We start from the raw sequence: 19,985 nt of genomic DNA on the forward strand, positions 1-19,985 counted from the left end.
CTGTTAACTACTAAGTGAAGAAATAAATACATTATATGCTAGATTTAATAAGTAGTGTGAGTCTATTTATTTACTTTGAGAAACCGAAGTGCTTTGAGAATCATGATTATTTCTCTGTGTTACCATGTGGTTATATGAGATAATATAGAGACATTAATATTTTTTATATATATATATATATATAAAACCCTTGCATGCAATATTTACCCAATAAATATTTGTTCCCTTTACTCACCCCCAGATGCTCTCTTTACTCAGTTTACATGATAGATGAACTCACATGAATTCATTCTGAAAAATCTTGCCATGTATTAATAATATTCTGTAGGTTAATATTAGGAGGTATTATGGCACTGACACTCTTATATGCTCTCACTGATAGTTAATACAGGAAATTAAATATTCATTAGTCTAGCTGTAAGTGTGCTAAGGTACCAGATAGACAGCCTATTTATTGTGTTATTAAAGAGAAAGCACCAGTTTTGTTCCATATACTGTTCTAGACAATATTGCATACAGCTAAAGGCATGCAGTTATAAATGGTTGAGCAAATATTCAAGTTCATCCCATCTGACTCAAATTTGGTTTCCTGTACACTGCCGCCTAAATACTCACACATGGCAGTTGTACTGTAGTATATTTAATAATTTATATAACCTTTGTAGCCTATAGATGGGAGGAAGTAAGTATATGGTAAAGAAAAATTATTGCTCTTAATTAGTTGTATCTGGAAAGTCATGAAAAGAGGTGGGCAGAAGAACTTTGGGTGGTCATTACTTCCTTCACTCTGCTGTGCTCTGGAGAAGAACCTAAATAATCTTGAATAAAAGCTGTATTTGGAACATCAGGAAATAGGGAAGTAGAAGAGTCTCCAGTAGTCATCTCATTCTTCACTCTGTTGTGTTTTGGAATAATGTTTAAAACTTCTGAGACATGAGAGAGATTTTTATAACTTCTCTTTCTGCTCAGTTCAAAATGTAACAGCCCTCAGTGTCTGTTAATTTTGGTCCTTCCGTTGTAAAGTCCACTTATTGATAGAGCATAACAAATATTGAATGTCAAATTTTAAAAGTTAAAAATTATACTAAGTAAAAGTAATAGCTCCTTTTCATTCTTGACTTGTACAACATTTTATTAAGAGGACTGACTGGTTAAGCAGAGTGGCTCTGTGTCCAATTATTGCTTAGCCTTGTGTTGATGGTTCTGTGCCTTTTGTCCTTGTTCCATTTTTATCCATATGTATACAGTTAGAATGAAGAGCTAAAATGGGCCAGTTAAGCATGATTTCCTTCTGGATTATGATATATATCTACTCAAATGCAGACAGAAAAAATTTTGGAAAAATTGTACTTGTGTCCATCTAATGTAAATGGATTGAAAAATTATGAGGAATAATAAATTTTGAATCATAATTTTTTAGAAATATTTTCGTTTTTAAGACTGAGTAAAATGGAACACAAACAATAGTGTCCATATGTTGAAAATATTAGTGCTGTTTTATTCTGCCTCAGTTTTTCCTCTCTAGCAAATAATTGAACCCTTCTTTGCCTCTATCAGTCATTGTCCTGTTTTTTATAGATTTTTAATGCCTGAATGTGTTTTAATTTGGTTTAACATTTTTTTTAAGTTTTGAGTTAGATGCCTTATTTTACGAATTTGTGGTTATAGTATAATAAATTTATAAATTCCAATATTTTGTCTAGTGGTTACTAGTTAGGTGAAAGCCTATTGTCTGGAAAACTGTAATGTGAAATCATAATTTCATTTATAAAAGCATCATACATTATATGGCATGGTTGCACATAGGCAGTCCCCCATGTGCTTCCTCTTGAACAGTTCTGAGAGTAGCTATGCTCCTACCTCGTAACCCTTCCTTTGCCTTTCTACTTGCATTCCCCTGTTGGCCACTGGCGCTCTCTCTGCGTCCCCTACTTCATTTTGAGTAGGTAGGTGCCAGTGGCTGCAGGTGGGTAAGTAATTTTACCCTACTTTTATGAATGTACAGAATGTATTTCTATACAGTATTTGAATTTTCTATACAAATGACCAAAAATATGATTGATAAACATATGTAAATGCATATTGAGAACATGAAAGTTTATAATTAAGGCTTTCCTACTTACTGTAGATACCAGGTTTTTGAAAACTAAATGTAAGGTAGTACCACTTTGGTATATTCTAGCAGTAGAGTATCTATATTAAAAAGTTAGTATCATAAATAAATATCCCTACATTTCTACTATTATTTCGATTAAAATTAATTGCTCCCCCTGTATCAGAGGAAGTATTCTCTTTTCAATTGTCTTTTTTCTGGTGGCTATATATGTGTCAGGGAAATATCTATTTATGAGACCTGAGTTGGAATATTTATAACCATTTTCTAATGAAAAAAGAATTTTTTCCTGTTTAATAGAATTTTGTGGATTTAGAAAACAAAAACTTTAGGACACCTGTACAGTTGTATCACATTTTACTTTTCAAGTTTGCTTGACAGGGTCAGTGCTGCTTGCCCATTTAATAAAGCTGGACAGCATCCCAGTCAGCATCTCATCGGTCTTCGGAAAGCTGTCTACAGAACTGTCAGAGCCAACTTTCAAGCAGCGAGGCTAGCTACCCTATATATGCTGAAAAAATATCCTTTTCTGTCTATATGTAAGAATAAGCAATGTTTCCAGAGTCCTGAATATAGATATTATAGCTGCATCCTGTAAAACTTAACTGTAAACTGAAATCGCCTATTTTGAAGCTGATTTCCATCATCACTTCTATTTTAAAACTGGAGATGCATTCCAGGGGGAATGACAATAATGGACAGGAAGAAAGTTCTTCTGCTCGCATGTGGCTCATTTTTAACAAGGAAAAAACTTGATGTCCCTTCCTTTACTGGTCCAAATAATAAGGTCAAGAGAACCTGGCTTCTCCAGGTCACACATTTTTTCAAATTACTGAACATGGCAAATTTGCGTCATGATATGGAAAAAAACTGGCAGCAGAATCCTTCCCCTTTCAAAAAAACAGAGGCTCTAGTGTCAGATTGACTTTCTGAATTTTGGCTGTATCAGTTACTGTGTCAGTGACCATAAGCAAGTTTTTTAACTCTATGTACCTTGCTTTATTTATTTGTAGAATGACAAAACTAACAATCCTCCTGACTGTTTTTGTTAGATCAAATGAATCATTGTATATAAAGTGCTTAGACAGTGTCCGGTGTATAATAAGCACTTAGAGACTGTGTGACAATTAAGTCTGTCTCTTAAATTTACTAAAATAGGAAATTAGTTCTACTAGTCAGAAAATAAAAGTGTATAAGATCTTTATTTTAGTTAAAATTCATAGATAAATAACAAATAAATGGAATGTAAAAACTACTTTGTACCTTCAGTATGTTGGATACTGTGACATTGATGAATATAATGCTTAAAAGCTTATCATTATATCCTTTTACAAACCTTTCCGGCTAGATTTTCTTACCCCACTTAATGAGAAAATGAAATAAAATCACTACTTTATATGAGATTTACCCATTGTCACACAATTAGTAAGAGATAAAATTGTGTCTTCACTGTAGGACTTAGGACTTTTAAGCATTTTCTATATATGTATAGATATACTATATCTAGATTTATATACACACGCACAGATACTGTACTGTACTACCACTTTGGATATTGAGAGAAAGTACTTTGATTTTAGTCAGGAACTTGTCTGTTCAGTTCCCTTACTGCCTAAATAGTTGGCTGCATTGTGCTAGGAAGACAGAGCAAAAACCTTTACTGGCTACTTCTAAAAACTTCTGAGTATAGTCAGTAAATACTCATAATACAGTATCGTGCCTGGGGTGCCTTCCAGCATAGCAGGACAATGTACTTGGCCTGTGAAGTCACAGAATGCTTTCAGGGAAGCAACACCTGAGCTGACCCTCAAGGAATGAGTTGGAGTTGACCTTGGGAGAAAAAATCTGTATTTCAAGTAGAAGGAAGCAAGATATAGAAGGAAATAGAGACATGACAGTGTGGCATGGTAACTGCCAGGAGTTATTCATTTAGTGAATATTAATGCCAAGCAATATGCTAGTCACTAGATAGCAGTGATCAACATAGCAGACATGGTTCCTGCCTCGGGGAGCTTATAATTTCTTAGAAGTGGGGTGGGGGCAGGTGAGGGTGCCTAACAAAGATTGTAGATTGTATGAATTCCCAGTGCCAGTCACTTTTCTAGGTACAAGGGACCTAGCAATGAACAAGATAAACACGATCCTTGTTTTTAGGGAGTTTGTGTTCTAGTGAATGATAAGTAAAAAGTGAACAGAAAATTTTCAGATGTTTGCTATAAAGAAAAAAAAAGCCAGGGGAATAGGATAGAAAGTGCTTGGTAGGTTGCTGTTTTTGATTGGATAATAAGGGAAGGCCTTCACATTAAATGGAGGCCTGAGATGGAGTTCCAGTCAGATGCACCAGCAAGTATAAAGATCTTGTGGCAGGAATGAATTTAGCATGATCGAAGTGTAGAAAAAGGATCACCATACTCCAAGACAGGAGCACAGCAAGGTGGGAGTTGGAGTATGAGATACGATCCAGAATTAGGCAGGGGCCAGATCACATTCTTCACATGGGAAACCTTAAGAAATTAAAAAGTATTATCTACCAAGTATTTCTTTGAGAAGACTTAATACATTATATAAACCCTAGCATGCCTGTTCAAAGTAAAAAGAATAAAAATACACAAGGTTAGTAACGAGAACAGAGCAAGAAGCTAAAATTACTACATAAGGGAAGGGCGACTGGGCACATATGTGACTTTCTGGCCGTCACTTTGAAACTGTAGGGGGAAATGGGTCATTTCATATCAAAATACAAATCTCAAAAACTGACCTAGGAAGAATTAAGAAACTCTAGATTAGACATATAATAAAAAGAATTCCATTAAAAAAGAAAACACCCTTGGTTATATATATAAGCAGTGGGAAAACATGCAGCTATAAAGTAGTAAAAGTTCTTGGTATAATGTTGTGGAATGTTGTTAAATACACGAAGTGCACACAGCAGTATTTATGCTACCCTTCCATTTGTGCATAGAAGGGAGCGTAATATGTGTGTATGAGGGGATAAAGAAGTATGTGTGTGCATGTGTATATATTCATATGTATACCCACAGACATACATATTTATGTTTAGATTTTCTTTTATGTATGTCTATAATCATAAAATATCTTAAAGTATACATAGATACTGGTAACAGTGATTGCCTTTGCTTTTGGGTAGAGGAACTAGGTGGCTAAGAGAGAGAGGTAGCAAGCAGTTTTTACAATACCTTGTAAAATTTTAATCCCATAAATACCTTACTTATTCAAAAACTAAGTGAATGAAAAAAATGTTTAACTCCCTGGTCCAGATGGTTTTATAATTTAACAAAAAACTATTTTAGACCATAGAGAAGGTTAGATAGAAAGCTACTCTACATCATTTTATTTATGCAGATACTATAATCTCACTTCTAAAACATGATGTAATACACAGAATAAAAACTACAGACCAGTCTTGCCAATGGAAATATAAAATATTTAAATAGAATATTTATAAATTTGGCCTAGTACTGTATCAAAAGATTATTATAGTATGACCAAATAGGAATATGCTATAAATGCATGAATAGTTCAAATGTTAATATTAAGAATTGTATGGATATGATTCTTTACAAAAACAATTGAAGAGGAGGAAATCACATAGTAAAGTTGGTAGCTGCCATGAGGAGGAGGGAGACAGAAGAACAGCAGCCTGTGTCAGACAACCTGGATGCAACAGGCTTAGTGTTATATCAGTAGTTGTATGTTTTCAGATCATCATCATCAGGTAATGATGTCCTGCAGTATGCAAACGGGGAGGTAAAGAGAAGTATTTGCTATAGTAAGGGCCTGAGCCATGCAGTCAAGTACATAATACAGTTTCAAAAGGCACATGTCAAAAATAACTAAATTAGTACTTTAGCACTTGTGAAGAGTTGAACTTTTAACTGTCTAGTTATATTTTATTCTCACATTTCCTATAAGATTTGAGGTATATTAATCTATTAGATTTTAAGATTAATTTCTTTTTAAACTGATGTAAATCTCCAAGTTCAGATACCTCTACTTATCTTTTTTCTGAACTTTGAGGAGATTTACATCACTTTTTAAAAAGAAACTAATCTTAAAATCTAATAGCCGACTAATTGGAAAAGACCCTGATGGCGGGAAAAATTGAGGGCAAGAGGAGAAGGGGGCAACAGAGGATGAGATGGTTGGATAGCATCACTGACTCAATGAATATGAGTTTGAGCAAACTTGGGGAGATAGTGAAGAACAGGGAAGCCTGGCATCCTGCAGTTCATTGGGTCCCAAAGAGTTGGACACAATTTAGTGACTAAAAAATTGTACCCTTTATACTTTAATGAAAAGGCTTTGTTGATTGCCTTAACCTAATTTAACCTACCCCCTGAACTCCGAGAGTGACAATGTAACCAACTACATCTGTGTGGTGCCTTTTAAGGAGCTGGGCCTTGGACTTAGTGAAGAGCAGATTTCAGAAGAGGAAGCACATAACCTTACAGATGGCTTCAGCCTGCCTGCCTTGAAGGTAATCCATTCATGGACATGAAGGGCTAAAGAAAAGATAGATACATTCGGGTTGTGTCTGTGCTTTCTGAATGTACGTGGTACACCTGACCCACGACTTTTGTTGTTTGCCGGATACCATTACCATAATAGTCTTACTAGTGTTTGTGAAGCTGCCTTTAAAAATGGAGAGTATCATAAAGATTGGATGAGGAAATCCTTATATTCTGATGTTAAAATACTTAAAATTCTTAATATATGTATTTCTTGAATTAAATTAGAATTTGAAGATAAATGAGTTTAATAGGAACCCAATGTGTGATTTTATTTACTAGCCATTTGTTTCAACAAACATAGGTAAAGAACTTACAAGATCTACCCCTTGGAAAATTTTCCACATCCTTGTTTAGAACAAGAATTTTTTCATATGTTAAAAGTCTCTTAAAAGGATATATTTGACTACATAAACTTCTAAACTTTAAATGCTGAATCCTTTAAATGTGAATAAGCTCGGGGCTGGGCAGGGGGGAGAATTCAATGATTTATAAGCAAAGGGCTTGAATTCTTTCTATATAAAGAACACTAAGATGTGTAAAACCTATTGAAGATTGGTCAGGTGCATGAATTGCCAGTTCATAAAAGAAGAAATAGAAATGGCCAATAAATATAATAAAAAATTTCAATCTTATTACTAATGAAAGTAACAAAGAAAAATAAGTAAGTATTTTGCCAAGGATTTTGAAAGTTGATAGTAGTCATTGTCAGTGAAGACTTTGAGAGAACTCACACCAGTGGTCAAAGTGTCAACTACTTCACTTTAGCAATGAATACCAGTCTTTATGTACCCTTTACTCCATCAACTTTAGCTTATAGATTCATCTCAGAAAGTAATCAAAGATATATTCAAAGTATGTTCATAATATTACTCCAGCAGCAAATATTGGAAACAAAGGAAAAGTTCAGTGATACGAGATTTGGGATGATTTACTGCATTCATTTACTGAACTGTTTTGGAGTTAGTAGTAGAAAAAATAACGTGAAAAAACAAGTTAAAGAATGTTACAAAACTGTATGTATTGTAAGATTCCAGCAATATTTTTTGAAAGTCAATCCAAATGTCTTTAAGTTCATTTTCAGTATTTAGCAAACTCCACTTCGATATTTCTTTATTCCTAGTCTTTAAACTTCACTTGATACTGTGGAAATCAGTACAAGTGTAATTAACAGCATATTTTTCAACATCCATTTTGTTTTGAGACCCTATGAACTTTCACATCTTTGAAATTTTCAGATCCTCATAAAAGTTCTAATTCTCCTCTTTTTCTTACTGGTTACTTGAAATTCACATTGACTTATTTTTAATGTCATTCTAATCCATCTCAATAAATGTCACCATACAACTTATTAAGCTAGATATCTATATACTATCGTCCTTATCCCTCATTTTACCCCTCACATATAGGCTATCAGTAGATTTCTGTGCTGGTTCCACCTTTAAACTACATTTTAAACTCTTTCCCTTATTTTCATGTCATTTCCCACCATTCTAGTCATAGCTGCCATCATTCTTATCAAGGCCACTACAATAATTTTCTTTTTGGTTTACCTTAAGTTCCTTAAAATTTGTTTCAGAATGCACTTTGACATTTAAAATACCTTAAAAATGATAGAAGCAATAATTCCACTTATGCAAATCTTTCTTAAGGAAATTATTTCAAGTATCTTAAAGCTTTATGTACCAAGTTGCTTATTAGCTCTGTTCATAATAGTTAAAAATGGAACACTGCCTAAATGTGCAGCAGTAGAGGAATAGTTGTATGAATTATGTTAAATCCAATAGGGACCGTTGTATAATAGCTACAACTTGCTTATAAAGACTTTGTAAAAATTTGGAGAAACCAGTGCTACAATCAGAATAAGTAAATATATATTTAATATTACCATAACTCTGTTTTTAAAAAAGACTGTGAGAAAATACTAATATACAATTAGTTATTCTTAGGGTGGTTGCACTATAGGTAATTCCATTTACTTCTAAATTCAATACCATGGCCATGCTTTATTCTGTGAATGGAAATAGTTATTTTCAAAGGACAGTTCGGGAGATTCTTAATGATGAAAAATCAGGGACTTTGGAATTAAGCAGATGTGGGTTTACATTTTAGCCCTGACATTGACTAGTTGTTTGACTTGAATGAGTTATTCTTTGAATTTACTAAGCTGTAAAAAGGGATTATCATACCTGCCTACACAGTTTTAGATTAAATGAGAAAACATAGAAAATACCTACAACAAAGCTTGGTTAACCCAAAATGGTAATAGCTGTTACTCTTTAAGAAGGATTTGGAGACAGAATTACGGTCATATTTCTTTATTTTTTAAATAATTTTTTCTTTACTCATAAAGGTGTCTCAGTTATTTCCCTATTTTTCTATGCTTTTAAAAAAGCTTGTTAAATCCTGGATTATATTTGGTCCAAGTACAGGCAGCAAAGAGAAAAAGTGGGTCTCTAGGAGTCAGACTTCTATGTTTGACTCTTACCATCTGACTGTTGATGTGGTCTTGAACAAGTCATTTCTGTGTTCATAAAAATGAGATAATGCTTATCACTAAAGAATTAAATATTTGCCAGTCCAGTGCCTGGGACTGAGTAAGTGATTAATAAATGTTAGCTGATTTTTTTAATTCCATCTGACATGACCTATTCTAAAATGTGGGATGCGTTCACTTATCTCCTCCACATACTATGATGAAGGATGTAGCTGGATCCTCTTTGCCTACCTATGTTATTTTACAAATGAAACTTTAGTGTTTTAATTTTGTTTTATTTTGACATATAACTAATATATAACTAAACTTGGTGATTGTGTTCCATTGTTACCAGGAACATCAGACTCGAAAAGTGGCCTATCTCGAGATTTACTTTATAAACTGCTAAAACTTCCTGTAATATTCAAAAACTGTGTAGGGCCACCTTGTTCAGTTGTCATTATATTCAGATAAAGAATTTCAAAGTGAATTTTATAAGCTAAATTTTAAAAGAAAATTATTTCTCAAAAGAGCAACACTAATTAAAGCTTTAAAAAAAAATATAGTGAAAGATGGTTTACAAATAAATCAGATCCTTTTGTTTTCCTTTGTAATCTTCATTATGTCTGTTTAAGAAAATATGTTTTGTTTTGTTTTGTTTTTTCAATTGCTTGCATATCTTCTCTCAGGAGAACTTCAGTTCATTTCAGTCACTCAATAGTGTCCAGTTCTCTGCGACCCCATGGATTGCAGACACCAGGCTTCCCTGTCAATTACCAACTCCTGGAGTTTGCTCAAATTCATATCCATCCAGTTGGTGATGCCATCCAACCATTTCATTCTCTGTTGTCCCCTTCTTCTCTAGCCTTCAATCTTTCCCAGCATCAGGGTCTTTTCTAATGAGTCAGTTCTTTGCATCAGGTGGTCAAAGTATTGGAGCTTTAGCTTCAGTATCAGTCCTTCCAAAGAATATTCAGGACTGATTTCCTTTGACTGACTAGTTTGATCTCATTGCAGTCCAAGGGACTCTCAAGAGTCTTCTCCAGCACCACAGTTCAGAAGCATCAATTCTTCGGCACTCAACCTTCTTTATGGTTCAACTCTCACATCCATGCCAGATTACTGGAAAAACCATAGCTTTGACTATATGGACCTTTATCAGCAAAGTAATGTCTCTGCTTTTTAGTAGGGTGTCTAGGTTTGCCACAGCTTTTCTTCCAAGGTGCTTGCTTCCATAAAAGCAAGTGTCTTTTAATTTCATGGCTGCAGTCACCATCTACAGTGATTTTGGAGCCCATGAAAATAAAGTTTGTCACTTGTTTCCATTGTTTTCCCATCTGTTTGCCATGAAGTAATGGGACCGGTTGCCGTGATCTTAGTCTTTGAATGTTGAGTTTTAAGCCAACTTTCTTGCTCTCGTCTTTCATTTTCATCAAGAGGCTCTTGAGTTCCTCTTCACTTTCTGCCATAAGTGTGATGTCATCTGCATGTCTGAGGTTATTGATCTTTCTCCCAGCAATCTTGATTCCAGCTTGTGCTTCATCCAGCCTGGCATTTCTCATGATGTACTCTGCATACAAGTTAAATAAGCAGGGTGACATACAAGCCTTGACGTACTCCTTTCCCAATTTGGAACCAGTCCATTGTTTCATGTCCAGTTCCAACTGTTGCTTCTTGATCTACATACAGATTTCTCAAGAGGCAAGTAAGGTAGTCTGGTGTTCAGGAGAGCTTAGCAATAGCAAATGCTGCGGAAAGAAACTTCCTAACTGTATCCTGAGGAGAGACATATGTGAAATATCTAGTACAAAGTCCTTACCCCTGTTTTTTCCTTAGTTCAAAATTCTAATTAGTTTTTTGTAAAATTATTATAAAGAGTATATTTCCTGCTTTAAAAAGCAAGTCTACATTTTGTGAAAATCCTTTTTTTTTTCCATCTTGCTGCTTGGCTTGCAGGATGTTAGTTCACTGACCAGGGATCGAACCAGGGCCTCAGCAGTGAAAGTGCCAAGTCCTGACCGATTGACTGCAGGGGACTGCCTGATAATGCTTTAAAACAGCATTTTCTAATTGCCCGTAAACTATGCTTATCCCCTCATCCAGAGCAGCTTCCCTTATTCAAAGAACAAACAAGAAATACTGTGTATTTCTGAGTTTTGGTTTAATTGGATAACAGGGCAATGATTAGATAATCATCTTTTTTTTAGGGCAATAAGCTATGCCAACTTGATTTTTTAGTTGTCTGAAATAACTAGAATCTGAAACCCTAGAATCAGCCTTGTTAACACTTTTACTCATAAACCATCTGTCAAGAGATTCTGTCCATTCTGTATGTATCCAGAGTTTGCCCTCTGCTTACCTCTTACTGAAGTTGAATGGTTCGATGAAGACCTACAAAACCTTCTAGAACTTACACCCAAAAAAGATGTCCTTTTCATGATAGGGGACTGGAATGCAAAAGTAGAAGTCAGGAAATACCTGGAGTAACAGATAAATTTGGCCTTGGAGTAAGAATAAAGTAGGGGAAAGGCTAATAAAGTTTTGCCAAGAGAACGCACTGGTCATAGCAAATACCCTCTTCCAACAACACAAGAGAAGACACTACACATGGATATCACCAGATGGTCAACACTGAAATCAGATTGATTATATTTTTGCAGCAAAAGATGGAGAAGCTCTATACAGTCAGCAAAAACAAGACAAGAAGCTGACTGTGGCTCAGATCATGAACTCTTTATTGCCAAATTTAGGCTTAAATTGAAGAAAGTAGGGAAAACCATTCCATTCAGGTATGATCGAAATCAAATCCCTTATGATTATACAGTGGAAATGACAAATACATTCAAGATTAGATCTCATAGAGTGCCTGAAGCTGTGGACGGAGGTTCATGACATTGTACAGGAGTCAGGGATCAAGACCATGCCCAAGAAAAAGAAATGCAAAAAAGGCAAATTTGTAAGGCCTCCTCAGACAGGAGAAGCCCTTACAAATAGCTGTGAAAAGAAGAGACGCAAAAGGCAAAGGAGAAAAGGAAAGATATACCCATTTGAATGCAGAGTTCCAAAGAATAGCAAAGAGAGATAAGAAAGCCTTCCTCAGTGATCAATGCAAAGAAATAGAGGAAAACAACAGAATGGGAAAGACTAGAGATCTCTTCAAGAAAATTAGAGATACCAAGGGAACATTTCATGCAAACATGGGCTCAATAAAAGACAAATGGTATGGACGAAACAGAAGATATTAAGAAGAGGTGCCAAGAATACACAGAAGAACTATACAAAAAAGATCTTCATGACCTAGAAATCACAATGATACGATCACTCACCTAGAGCCAGACATCTGGGAATGAGAAGTCAAGTGGGCCTTAGGAAGCGTCACTATGAACAAAGCTAGTGGAGGTGATGGAATTCCAGTTGAGCTATTTCGAACCCTGAAAGATGATGCTGTGAAAATGCTGCAGTCAATATGCGAGAAAATTGGAAAACTCAGCAGTGGCCATAGGACTGGAAAAGCTCAGTTTTCATTCCAATCCCAAAGAAAGGCATTGTCAAAGAATGCTCAAACTATTGCACAATTGCACTCATCTCACATGCTAGTAAAGTAATGCTCAAAATTCTCCAAGCCAGGCTTCAACAGTACGTTACCTGTGAAGTTGAACTGTGAACTTCCAAATGTTCAAGCTGGACTTAGAAAAGGCAGAGGAACCAGAGATCAAATTGCCAACATCAGTTGGATCATCGAAAAAGCAAGAGAATTTCAGAAAAACATCTACTTCTGCTTTATTGACTATGCTGAAGACTTTGACTGTGTGGATCACAACTAACTGGAAAGTTCTTCAAGAGATGGGAATACCAGACCACCTGACCTGCCTCCTGAGAAATCTGTATGCAGGTCAGGAAGCAACAATTAGAACTGAACATGGAACAACAGACTGGTTCCAAATTGGGAAAGGAGTACGTCAAGGCTGTATATTATCACCCTGCTGATTTAACTTATATGCAGAGTACATCATGAGAAATACTGGGCTGGAGTCCAGCACAAGCTGGAATCAAGATTGCTGGGAGAAATATCAATAACCTCAGATGTGCAGATGACACCATCCTTATGGCAGAAAGCAAAGAAGAACTAGAGAGCCTCTTGATGAAAGAAGAGAGTGAAAAAATTGGCTTAAATCTCAACATTCAGAAAACTAAGATCCTGGCATCTGGTGCCATCACTTCATGGCAAATAGATGGGGAAACAGTGGACACAGTGCCAGACTTTGTCTTTGCGGGGCTCCAAAATCACTGCAGATGGTGATTGCAGCCATGAAATTAAAAGATGCTTGCTCCTTGGAAGAAAAGCTGTGACCAACCTAGACAGCATGTTGAAAAGCAGAGACATTACTTTGCCAACAAAGGTCCGTGTAATCAAAGCTCTGGTTTTTCCAGTAGTCATGTATGGATGTGAGAGTTGTACTATAAAGAAAGCTGAGCACCAAAGAATTGATGCTTTTGAGCTGTGGTGTTGGAGAAGACTCTTGAGAATCCCTTGGACTGCAAGAGGATCCAACCAGTCCATCCTAAAGGAAATCAGTCCTGAATACTCATTGGAAGGACTGATGCTGAAGCTGAAACTCCAATACTTTGGCCACTTGATGTGAAGAACTTACTCATTTGAAAAGACCCTGATGCTGGCAAAGATTGAAGGCGTGAGGAGAAGGGGGTGACAGAGGATGAGATGGTTGGATGGCATCACCAACTTGATGGACATGAGTTTGAGTAAACTCCAGGAGTCGGTGGTGGACAAGGAAGCCTTCAGTCCATGGGGTCGCAAAGAATCGGACACGACTGAGCGACTGAACTGAACTGAACTGAACTGCCTCTTACCCACTCCTCATTATCTGCAAGGTACCTTGTTAACACCAACCTGCATTATTGCAGTAACCTCCTGTCTTCTGCTCACCTCCCTATTATCTATCAACACAGCAGCCAGAATGATCTTGTTAAAGCTTAACTTGAATCATATAACTAATGCTTAGAAACATTCAGTAGCTCCCCGTTTCCCTTAGAGTAAAAATCCAATTACACAGTCTCCCCCTTGCTTATTGTATCCCTCTGCTTTTCTCTCCTTCCTCTTCCCCTCACATATACACACACAAACGCACATTTGCTGTTCCCCTTCTCTGCTATATCCTCCCCATACCCCGTAAGCCAAGAAACTTATCTTTTACTTGTTAATATCTATTGCCCAACTACTTGAACAAAAGCTCCATCAGGGCAGGGATATTTTCCTATATCCTATAATACTATAACCTATAATACTGCTTGGCACATCATAGATGCTCAGAAAACACTTATTGAATGAACAAATTAAGGGATAAAGAAAAATTGGGGGTGGGGGGGCCACACTGCACAACTTGTGGGATCTTAGTTTCCCAACCAGGGATTGAACCTTGGCCACAGCAGTAAAAGCACAAAAACGGTGCAAGACCACCAGGGAATTTCCAGGAAAATTATTTTAGTGATAAAATTTAATGGTTAGGTCCGACTTCTGCAATAGCATGTATTTATATTTAAGAATTGTTAGTGTATCTTTAGTGATTTGGAATTTTGACCTTGCTTATTAAAAAAAATGTTAATAGTAAAATAGGTTTACATTAAATTACCTTAATTCATTATTTGCATAATTTTAAAATTCATTTAATATACCAGTTTAAATAATGTCCTTTTTCATGTTTATAAAAAACTAGAATCTATATTATCCAAAGTGGTTCAATCCTCTCTGTTATCTGCTAACTCATTTTCACACTAGATTGTATTTGTATGTTTGATATTGTCCTCTTGAACAGAACTATTTCTAGGAATCCTTTGCTGCCAGGATCAAGGTGTATCTTTCAAGAATGGTTGTTGTAGTTTCTCATGCCAGACATTCCTGAGTATGATCACTCTGGAACTGATTTTTATGTTATTTCTTAGCTATTTCCTAGGCCAAAATATTGGTATAATTTTGAACCCCAAACTGGATCCATCAATGACTTATTTCTTTGGACTTATACAGATCCATCATTCATGCTCTCTCCGTTTCTCCTTTGTATACATTTAAAAAAAAATAATTCATCAAAGAACATTCATTTCTAATTAGGTGTGTCTCATTCCATCAGCATTTCTCTTTTAGGACAGAATTACACTTAAATTATAAACTGGTATAAGCTGCTATAGGATCAGAAGTTTGTATGTGCCATGACTACATAATTTGATATAACATGGGCTTCTCAGTTCTCGCTAATGGTAAAGAATCGCTTCCAGTGCAGGAGCCAAAGGAGATGTGGGTTTGATCCCTTGATCTGGAAGATCCCTTGGAGAAGGTCATGGCAAACCACTCCAGTATTCTTGCCTGGAGAATCCCTTGGACAGAGAGGCCTGGTGAGCTACGGTCCATAGGATCACAGGAGTTGGACATGACAAAAGCGACTTAGCATGTATGCATGCATTCTTTGCTACTCTTAGAGTTAGTTCAAACTCTGCTATATTCATTACTTAGGATAAAGTGAAAAGTTTAATCCAGAAGTTAAGATAAATAAATTTGTAGTTTGTTTTGAATATTGGCCAATATTTTTTTATTGATCTTGTTCTTTTTTTCTTTTTTTTTTTCTTTTTAGGTCCTGTTTCAGCTCTGGGTGGCACAGAGTTCAGAGTTCTTTAGGCGGCTAGCCCTGTTACTTTCTACAACAAATTCACCTCCTGGGCTGTTACTTACTCCAGCACTTTTGCCTCATCGTATCTTATCTGATGTGACTCAAGGTCTACCTCATGTTCATTCTGCCTGTTTGGAAGAGCTTAAACGCAGCTATGAGTTCTACCGGTACTTTGAAACTCAGCACCAGTCGGTACCCCAGCGTTTATCCAGAACTCAGCAGAAGTCAAGAGAACTGAGTAATGTTCACACGGCAGTACGCAGCTTGCAGCTGCATCTGAAAGCATTACTGAATGAGTAAGTTTAGAAGCCATGTAAGGAAACACCCCCATGATTAGCAGGCTTCATTCTTGTGCCATTGTGGTTGTTGGCTTGTGTCCTAGCTGAAAAGAAGCAACAAAATTGAGACACGCAGCCTAAAGGATGCTTTCAACCTACAGATGTAACAAACTGATTTGTTAGTACTGTAATTTGGGGGATTCATTTATAGTTTTTACTTTTTTTTTTAGTTTTTACTTTTTTTTATTTCAACAGAAAACCTAGAAAGATAGGACAAAAGCTGTGAAGTATTATTATATGTAGTTGAAGAGTATCATATTGCTGTTTTTCTGAATAAGAGGTTTGGACATTTTTCTATAGCATAGAACAAGTTTTTTGGCCCCACTTGAATAGTAAAATGTAGGATCCATAGTTTATATTTGTTGATCTTCTACTTCGCATGGTATTGTTAGTCCTGCACCTTAGTAAAATGCAGTGTCCAGTCATTTCAGTGAAATTTTTCTATAACAGATACTCATAGTATAGGACTGGATCAATGAATGAGTTGGTTCATGTTGTGTTGTAATCAGGGGAAGGTCAGAGGAATTTAATGAGTTGAGAAGATTGTAGGTGATGTACTTGATCCTGGATACCAAGCAAGATGTGGAAGGGGGAGGGCAGCAGTTGATTTTCAAAGATAAGAAAATGCATCAAAAGGACTTGAAGTCTCAGTGAAATCAAAAGGCTAATTTACCAGAGTAAAGAAGGATGTGATGTACACAGATAGGAAATTAAGGTCAGAAAGACATTTTAAAAAGATAAGTTATTAACCATCAATTCAAGGTCTGAGATAGGTATATAATACTATGAAAAGGTTGAGGCATAGGGAACAATTAAGGAACTATGAGGCGGCGATGTTCCGTTGGTCTGTTGTTGCTGCTCTAAGAAAGCTATTTCCCACTGGGAATATGGGGGAGAAGGCTGTCCATTTGAGTGGGTGGCAAAAGGTGGATCATCATGAGAGGAAAACAAGATTTCAGTGGATTTCAGGGTGTGGTAGGCAAACCAGGGTCTATCAAGAATTAATGGTTGGCAATGGAATCAGAAATGTACAGGGTGTAATAAAATGCATTAGCATGAAGAAGATGCTTTGGGAAGAAAAAGTACTACACTGGATGGACATGAAAATGACAAAGAAGGGCTTTGTACCTTAGCCAGGGATTAAGGAAAATACATGGGAGATATGTTTCCTGATAAAAAATGAAAGATTTCATGTATGCTACTGTTATCACCCTTCAAAATACTTTAATTAGAGAGCAGTCCAGTCACAAAGCATCACATCTGATTTGCTCTTTAGCACTGCCACACACAGCTTTGAAAAGTGTTATCTAAAACCTTACTGTGCTTCATTCCTCCCTCTGGCTTGTCCCATTTGCCGTTCCCACTCTCACTTGCCTACAGGAGGACATTAACTCTGTAAGTGTTATCCTGGTCTGTGGTGTGCCTGCTGCCAGATGAATGTTTCTGAGCCTTATATTTGCTTTCTTACTTATCTGAAAAATTTCCCTGGATTTGGAGTGAGTGTAGCAGCTTAGACTGAAGTCTGTATAAAACATTTTGCAGAAAGGGTTTGCTGTAAACTGACTGCAGTCTGCTCTTTATTTCTCACTCCTTTACCTCAGGCCAGCCAAACTGTATGAAGGCTATTTCCCATACCATCTAGAATGACCTCCTTCATCTTCTGTACGTGCTCAGGTTTTCTCCATCCTTCAGTACTACCTCAGAAGTACCTCTTCCTTAGCACAGTAACTTGCTCCTCTTCTGAATTATTTTAACCCCAGCTTTCTCTGTCATTTTGTTCCTGAATGTAACCCAGCTTTACCGTTTACCAGCTGTATGACCTGGGCAAGTTTCTTCAACTCTCTACACCTAATTTTTCATCTTTAAATTGGAAATAAAATGTTAGTTTTAATTTTTTATAATATTATATTTGTATCACTTCTCTGATGTGATTTAAGTTTCTTATAAGTAGGAAATAGGTTTAACTTATCTTTTTAGTTTGTAAAAATGCCTAGTATATATGCAAGAAATATTTGTTGAAGAAATATATGATACTGTTTATAAACTTTTTTTAAAACTGATAAAATGTATATAATGTAAAATTTACCACTTAACCATTTTTAAGCTACAGGTAAGTGGCATTAAGTACATATATATTGTTGTGCAACCATCACCACCTACCACATTCAGAACTTTTTTTCATCTTACAAACTTTTTTTAAAATAAACTTTGTGAATTATACATTTTGTTTCATAGTTTAGAAATCTGTTTCTGTTTTTCTTTATTACTCAGGGTAATAATTCTTGAGGATGAACTTGAAAAGCTTGTCTGTACTAAAGAAACACAAGAACTAGTGTCAGAAGCTTATCAAATCCTAGAACAGAAATTAAAGTTAATTCAGCCCCATGTTCAAGCAAGCAACAATTGCTGGGAAGAGGCCATTTCTCAAGTGGACAAATTGCTGCAAAGAAATACAGATAAAAAAGGTACCTATGAGACAGTTCCTTTGCATACACTTGGCAGACGTCCTTACTCCCCAGCAGGGCTTTATCACGTTTACTTCTTGTCTCCATGATAAAACTGACTTGATAAAATTTCCTAGTTGTCTAAAAAAAAAAAGGTGAACTTATATGTGCAAATTGACACTGAATATAAAGTGTTGGCTCTTATTTTTGTAAATAAAAAATGAATATGATTTGAAGTTTCCCTGAATCATATAGTTCCTTTTTTAAAATTTTAATTAAAAAAATAGATTTTAATAGTATTATTCAATTATTAGAAATTCCAGAAACTCTTTTCCAGTTAGGGTAATAATGAGTTTTGATAGTCAGGGACCAGAAATTGAATTTACTTTTAAGATAAAATACTTCGTTAACTTCACTAATTTAATTGTAAATGTTTGGCATATTTATCTTTAAACTTGTGCTATAAGTCAATACCATGTTTATTCCTTGGAACTTTATTATGATGTTAAGAGGGAGGGGACATATGTACACCTATGGCTGATCATGTTGATGTTTGACAGAAAACAACAAAATTCTGTAAAGCAATTATCCTTCAATTAAAAAATAAAAAATTGTATTGTTGCCAAAGGTGAGTAATGCTTTATCATCCTGTTAAGTCATTGTTTTGTTTATAGCTAGATCTGTAATACTTTGTTTACTGTCTTGAGCAAACTGAACAAGTCCTTAGATAGTGAAAGTATTAGCATTTTTCAAAGGAAATGTAAACAAGCTAATTACTGATATACTATCTGTAGATTTCCTCAAATATAAACGGTGAATAATTCTTTCTCCAAAAGATAGATTTGCCAAGGGTTTTTAATATGTGCAAATATTTATGCATATTAAACTTTTTTAGATGACAACTCTTGAGCTTTCGGGTGTGTTTTTTATAAATAGAAACACTCAGGAGACCAGTGGGTGTTAGATGCATCCCACTCATGCCTCCCTTAGCATACCATAAGATACTGAATCTTAGTCGCTTGAACATGATTGTTAAAGCAGTCTCAATTCATTGGGCAGGTGAGAAGTCATTTCTTGATATGCTCATAGGTGGTAATGATATGAACTAAGGTACAAGTATTCAGAAACTTTTCTCACTAAAATGCCCATCATAGCCTTGGATACACAACTTGAAATAAAATTGTTGGTTTAAATTTTTTAAGAAACAGGTGCTTTAGTTAGCTATATCTTTTTATTTTAATTATTTCAAAATTATAGGACACAAGAATAATTTTAAGTACCCCTTAATTCCAGATTCCCCAGTTTTTTACATTCTACCACATTTGTGTGTGTATTGTCTATAAATTCTCTTGGTGGTATTATTCTAAACCATTTGAGTTAAGAAACAGACATGAAATCCCATTGCCCC

At 35.6% G+C, this 19,985-nt stretch overlaps 1 protein-coding gene across 12 annotated transcripts in view; it reads left to right on the forward strand.

Moving 5' to 3' along the window:
- Nucleotides 1–19,985, forward strand: part of VEZT (vezatin, adherens junctions transmembrane protein) — a 67,804-nt gene that overhangs the window by 38,904 nt on the left and 8,915 nt on the right. For 9 of the 12 annotated variants that reach the window (XM_043881655.1, XM_043881579.1, XM_043881628.1 and 6 more), the window contains 4 exons: nucleotides 2,483–2,632; nucleotides 6,464–6,611; nucleotides 15,760–16,091; nucleotides 18,405–18,598. In XM_043881655.1, coding sequence (XP_043737590.1) covers nucleotides 2,483–2,632; nucleotides 6,464–6,611; nucleotides 15,760–16,091; nucleotides 18,405–18,598 — 824 coding nt within the window. The remainder of the gene's footprint in view (nucleotides 1–2,482; nucleotides 2,633–6,463; nucleotides 6,612–15,759; nucleotides 16,092–18,404; nucleotides 18,599–19,985) is intronic. The other 3 variants (XM_043881664.1, XM_043881587.1, XM_043881672.1) reach the window with 1 other exon arrangement.

The sequence above is a fragment of the Cervus elaphus genome, chromosome 3, assembly GCF_910594005.1.
Source record: "Cervus elaphus chromosome 3, mCerEla1.1, whole genome shotgun sequence".
Classification (NCBI taxonomy): Eukaryota; Metazoa; Chordata; class Mammalia; order Artiodactyla; family Cervidae; genus Cervus; species Cervus elaphus.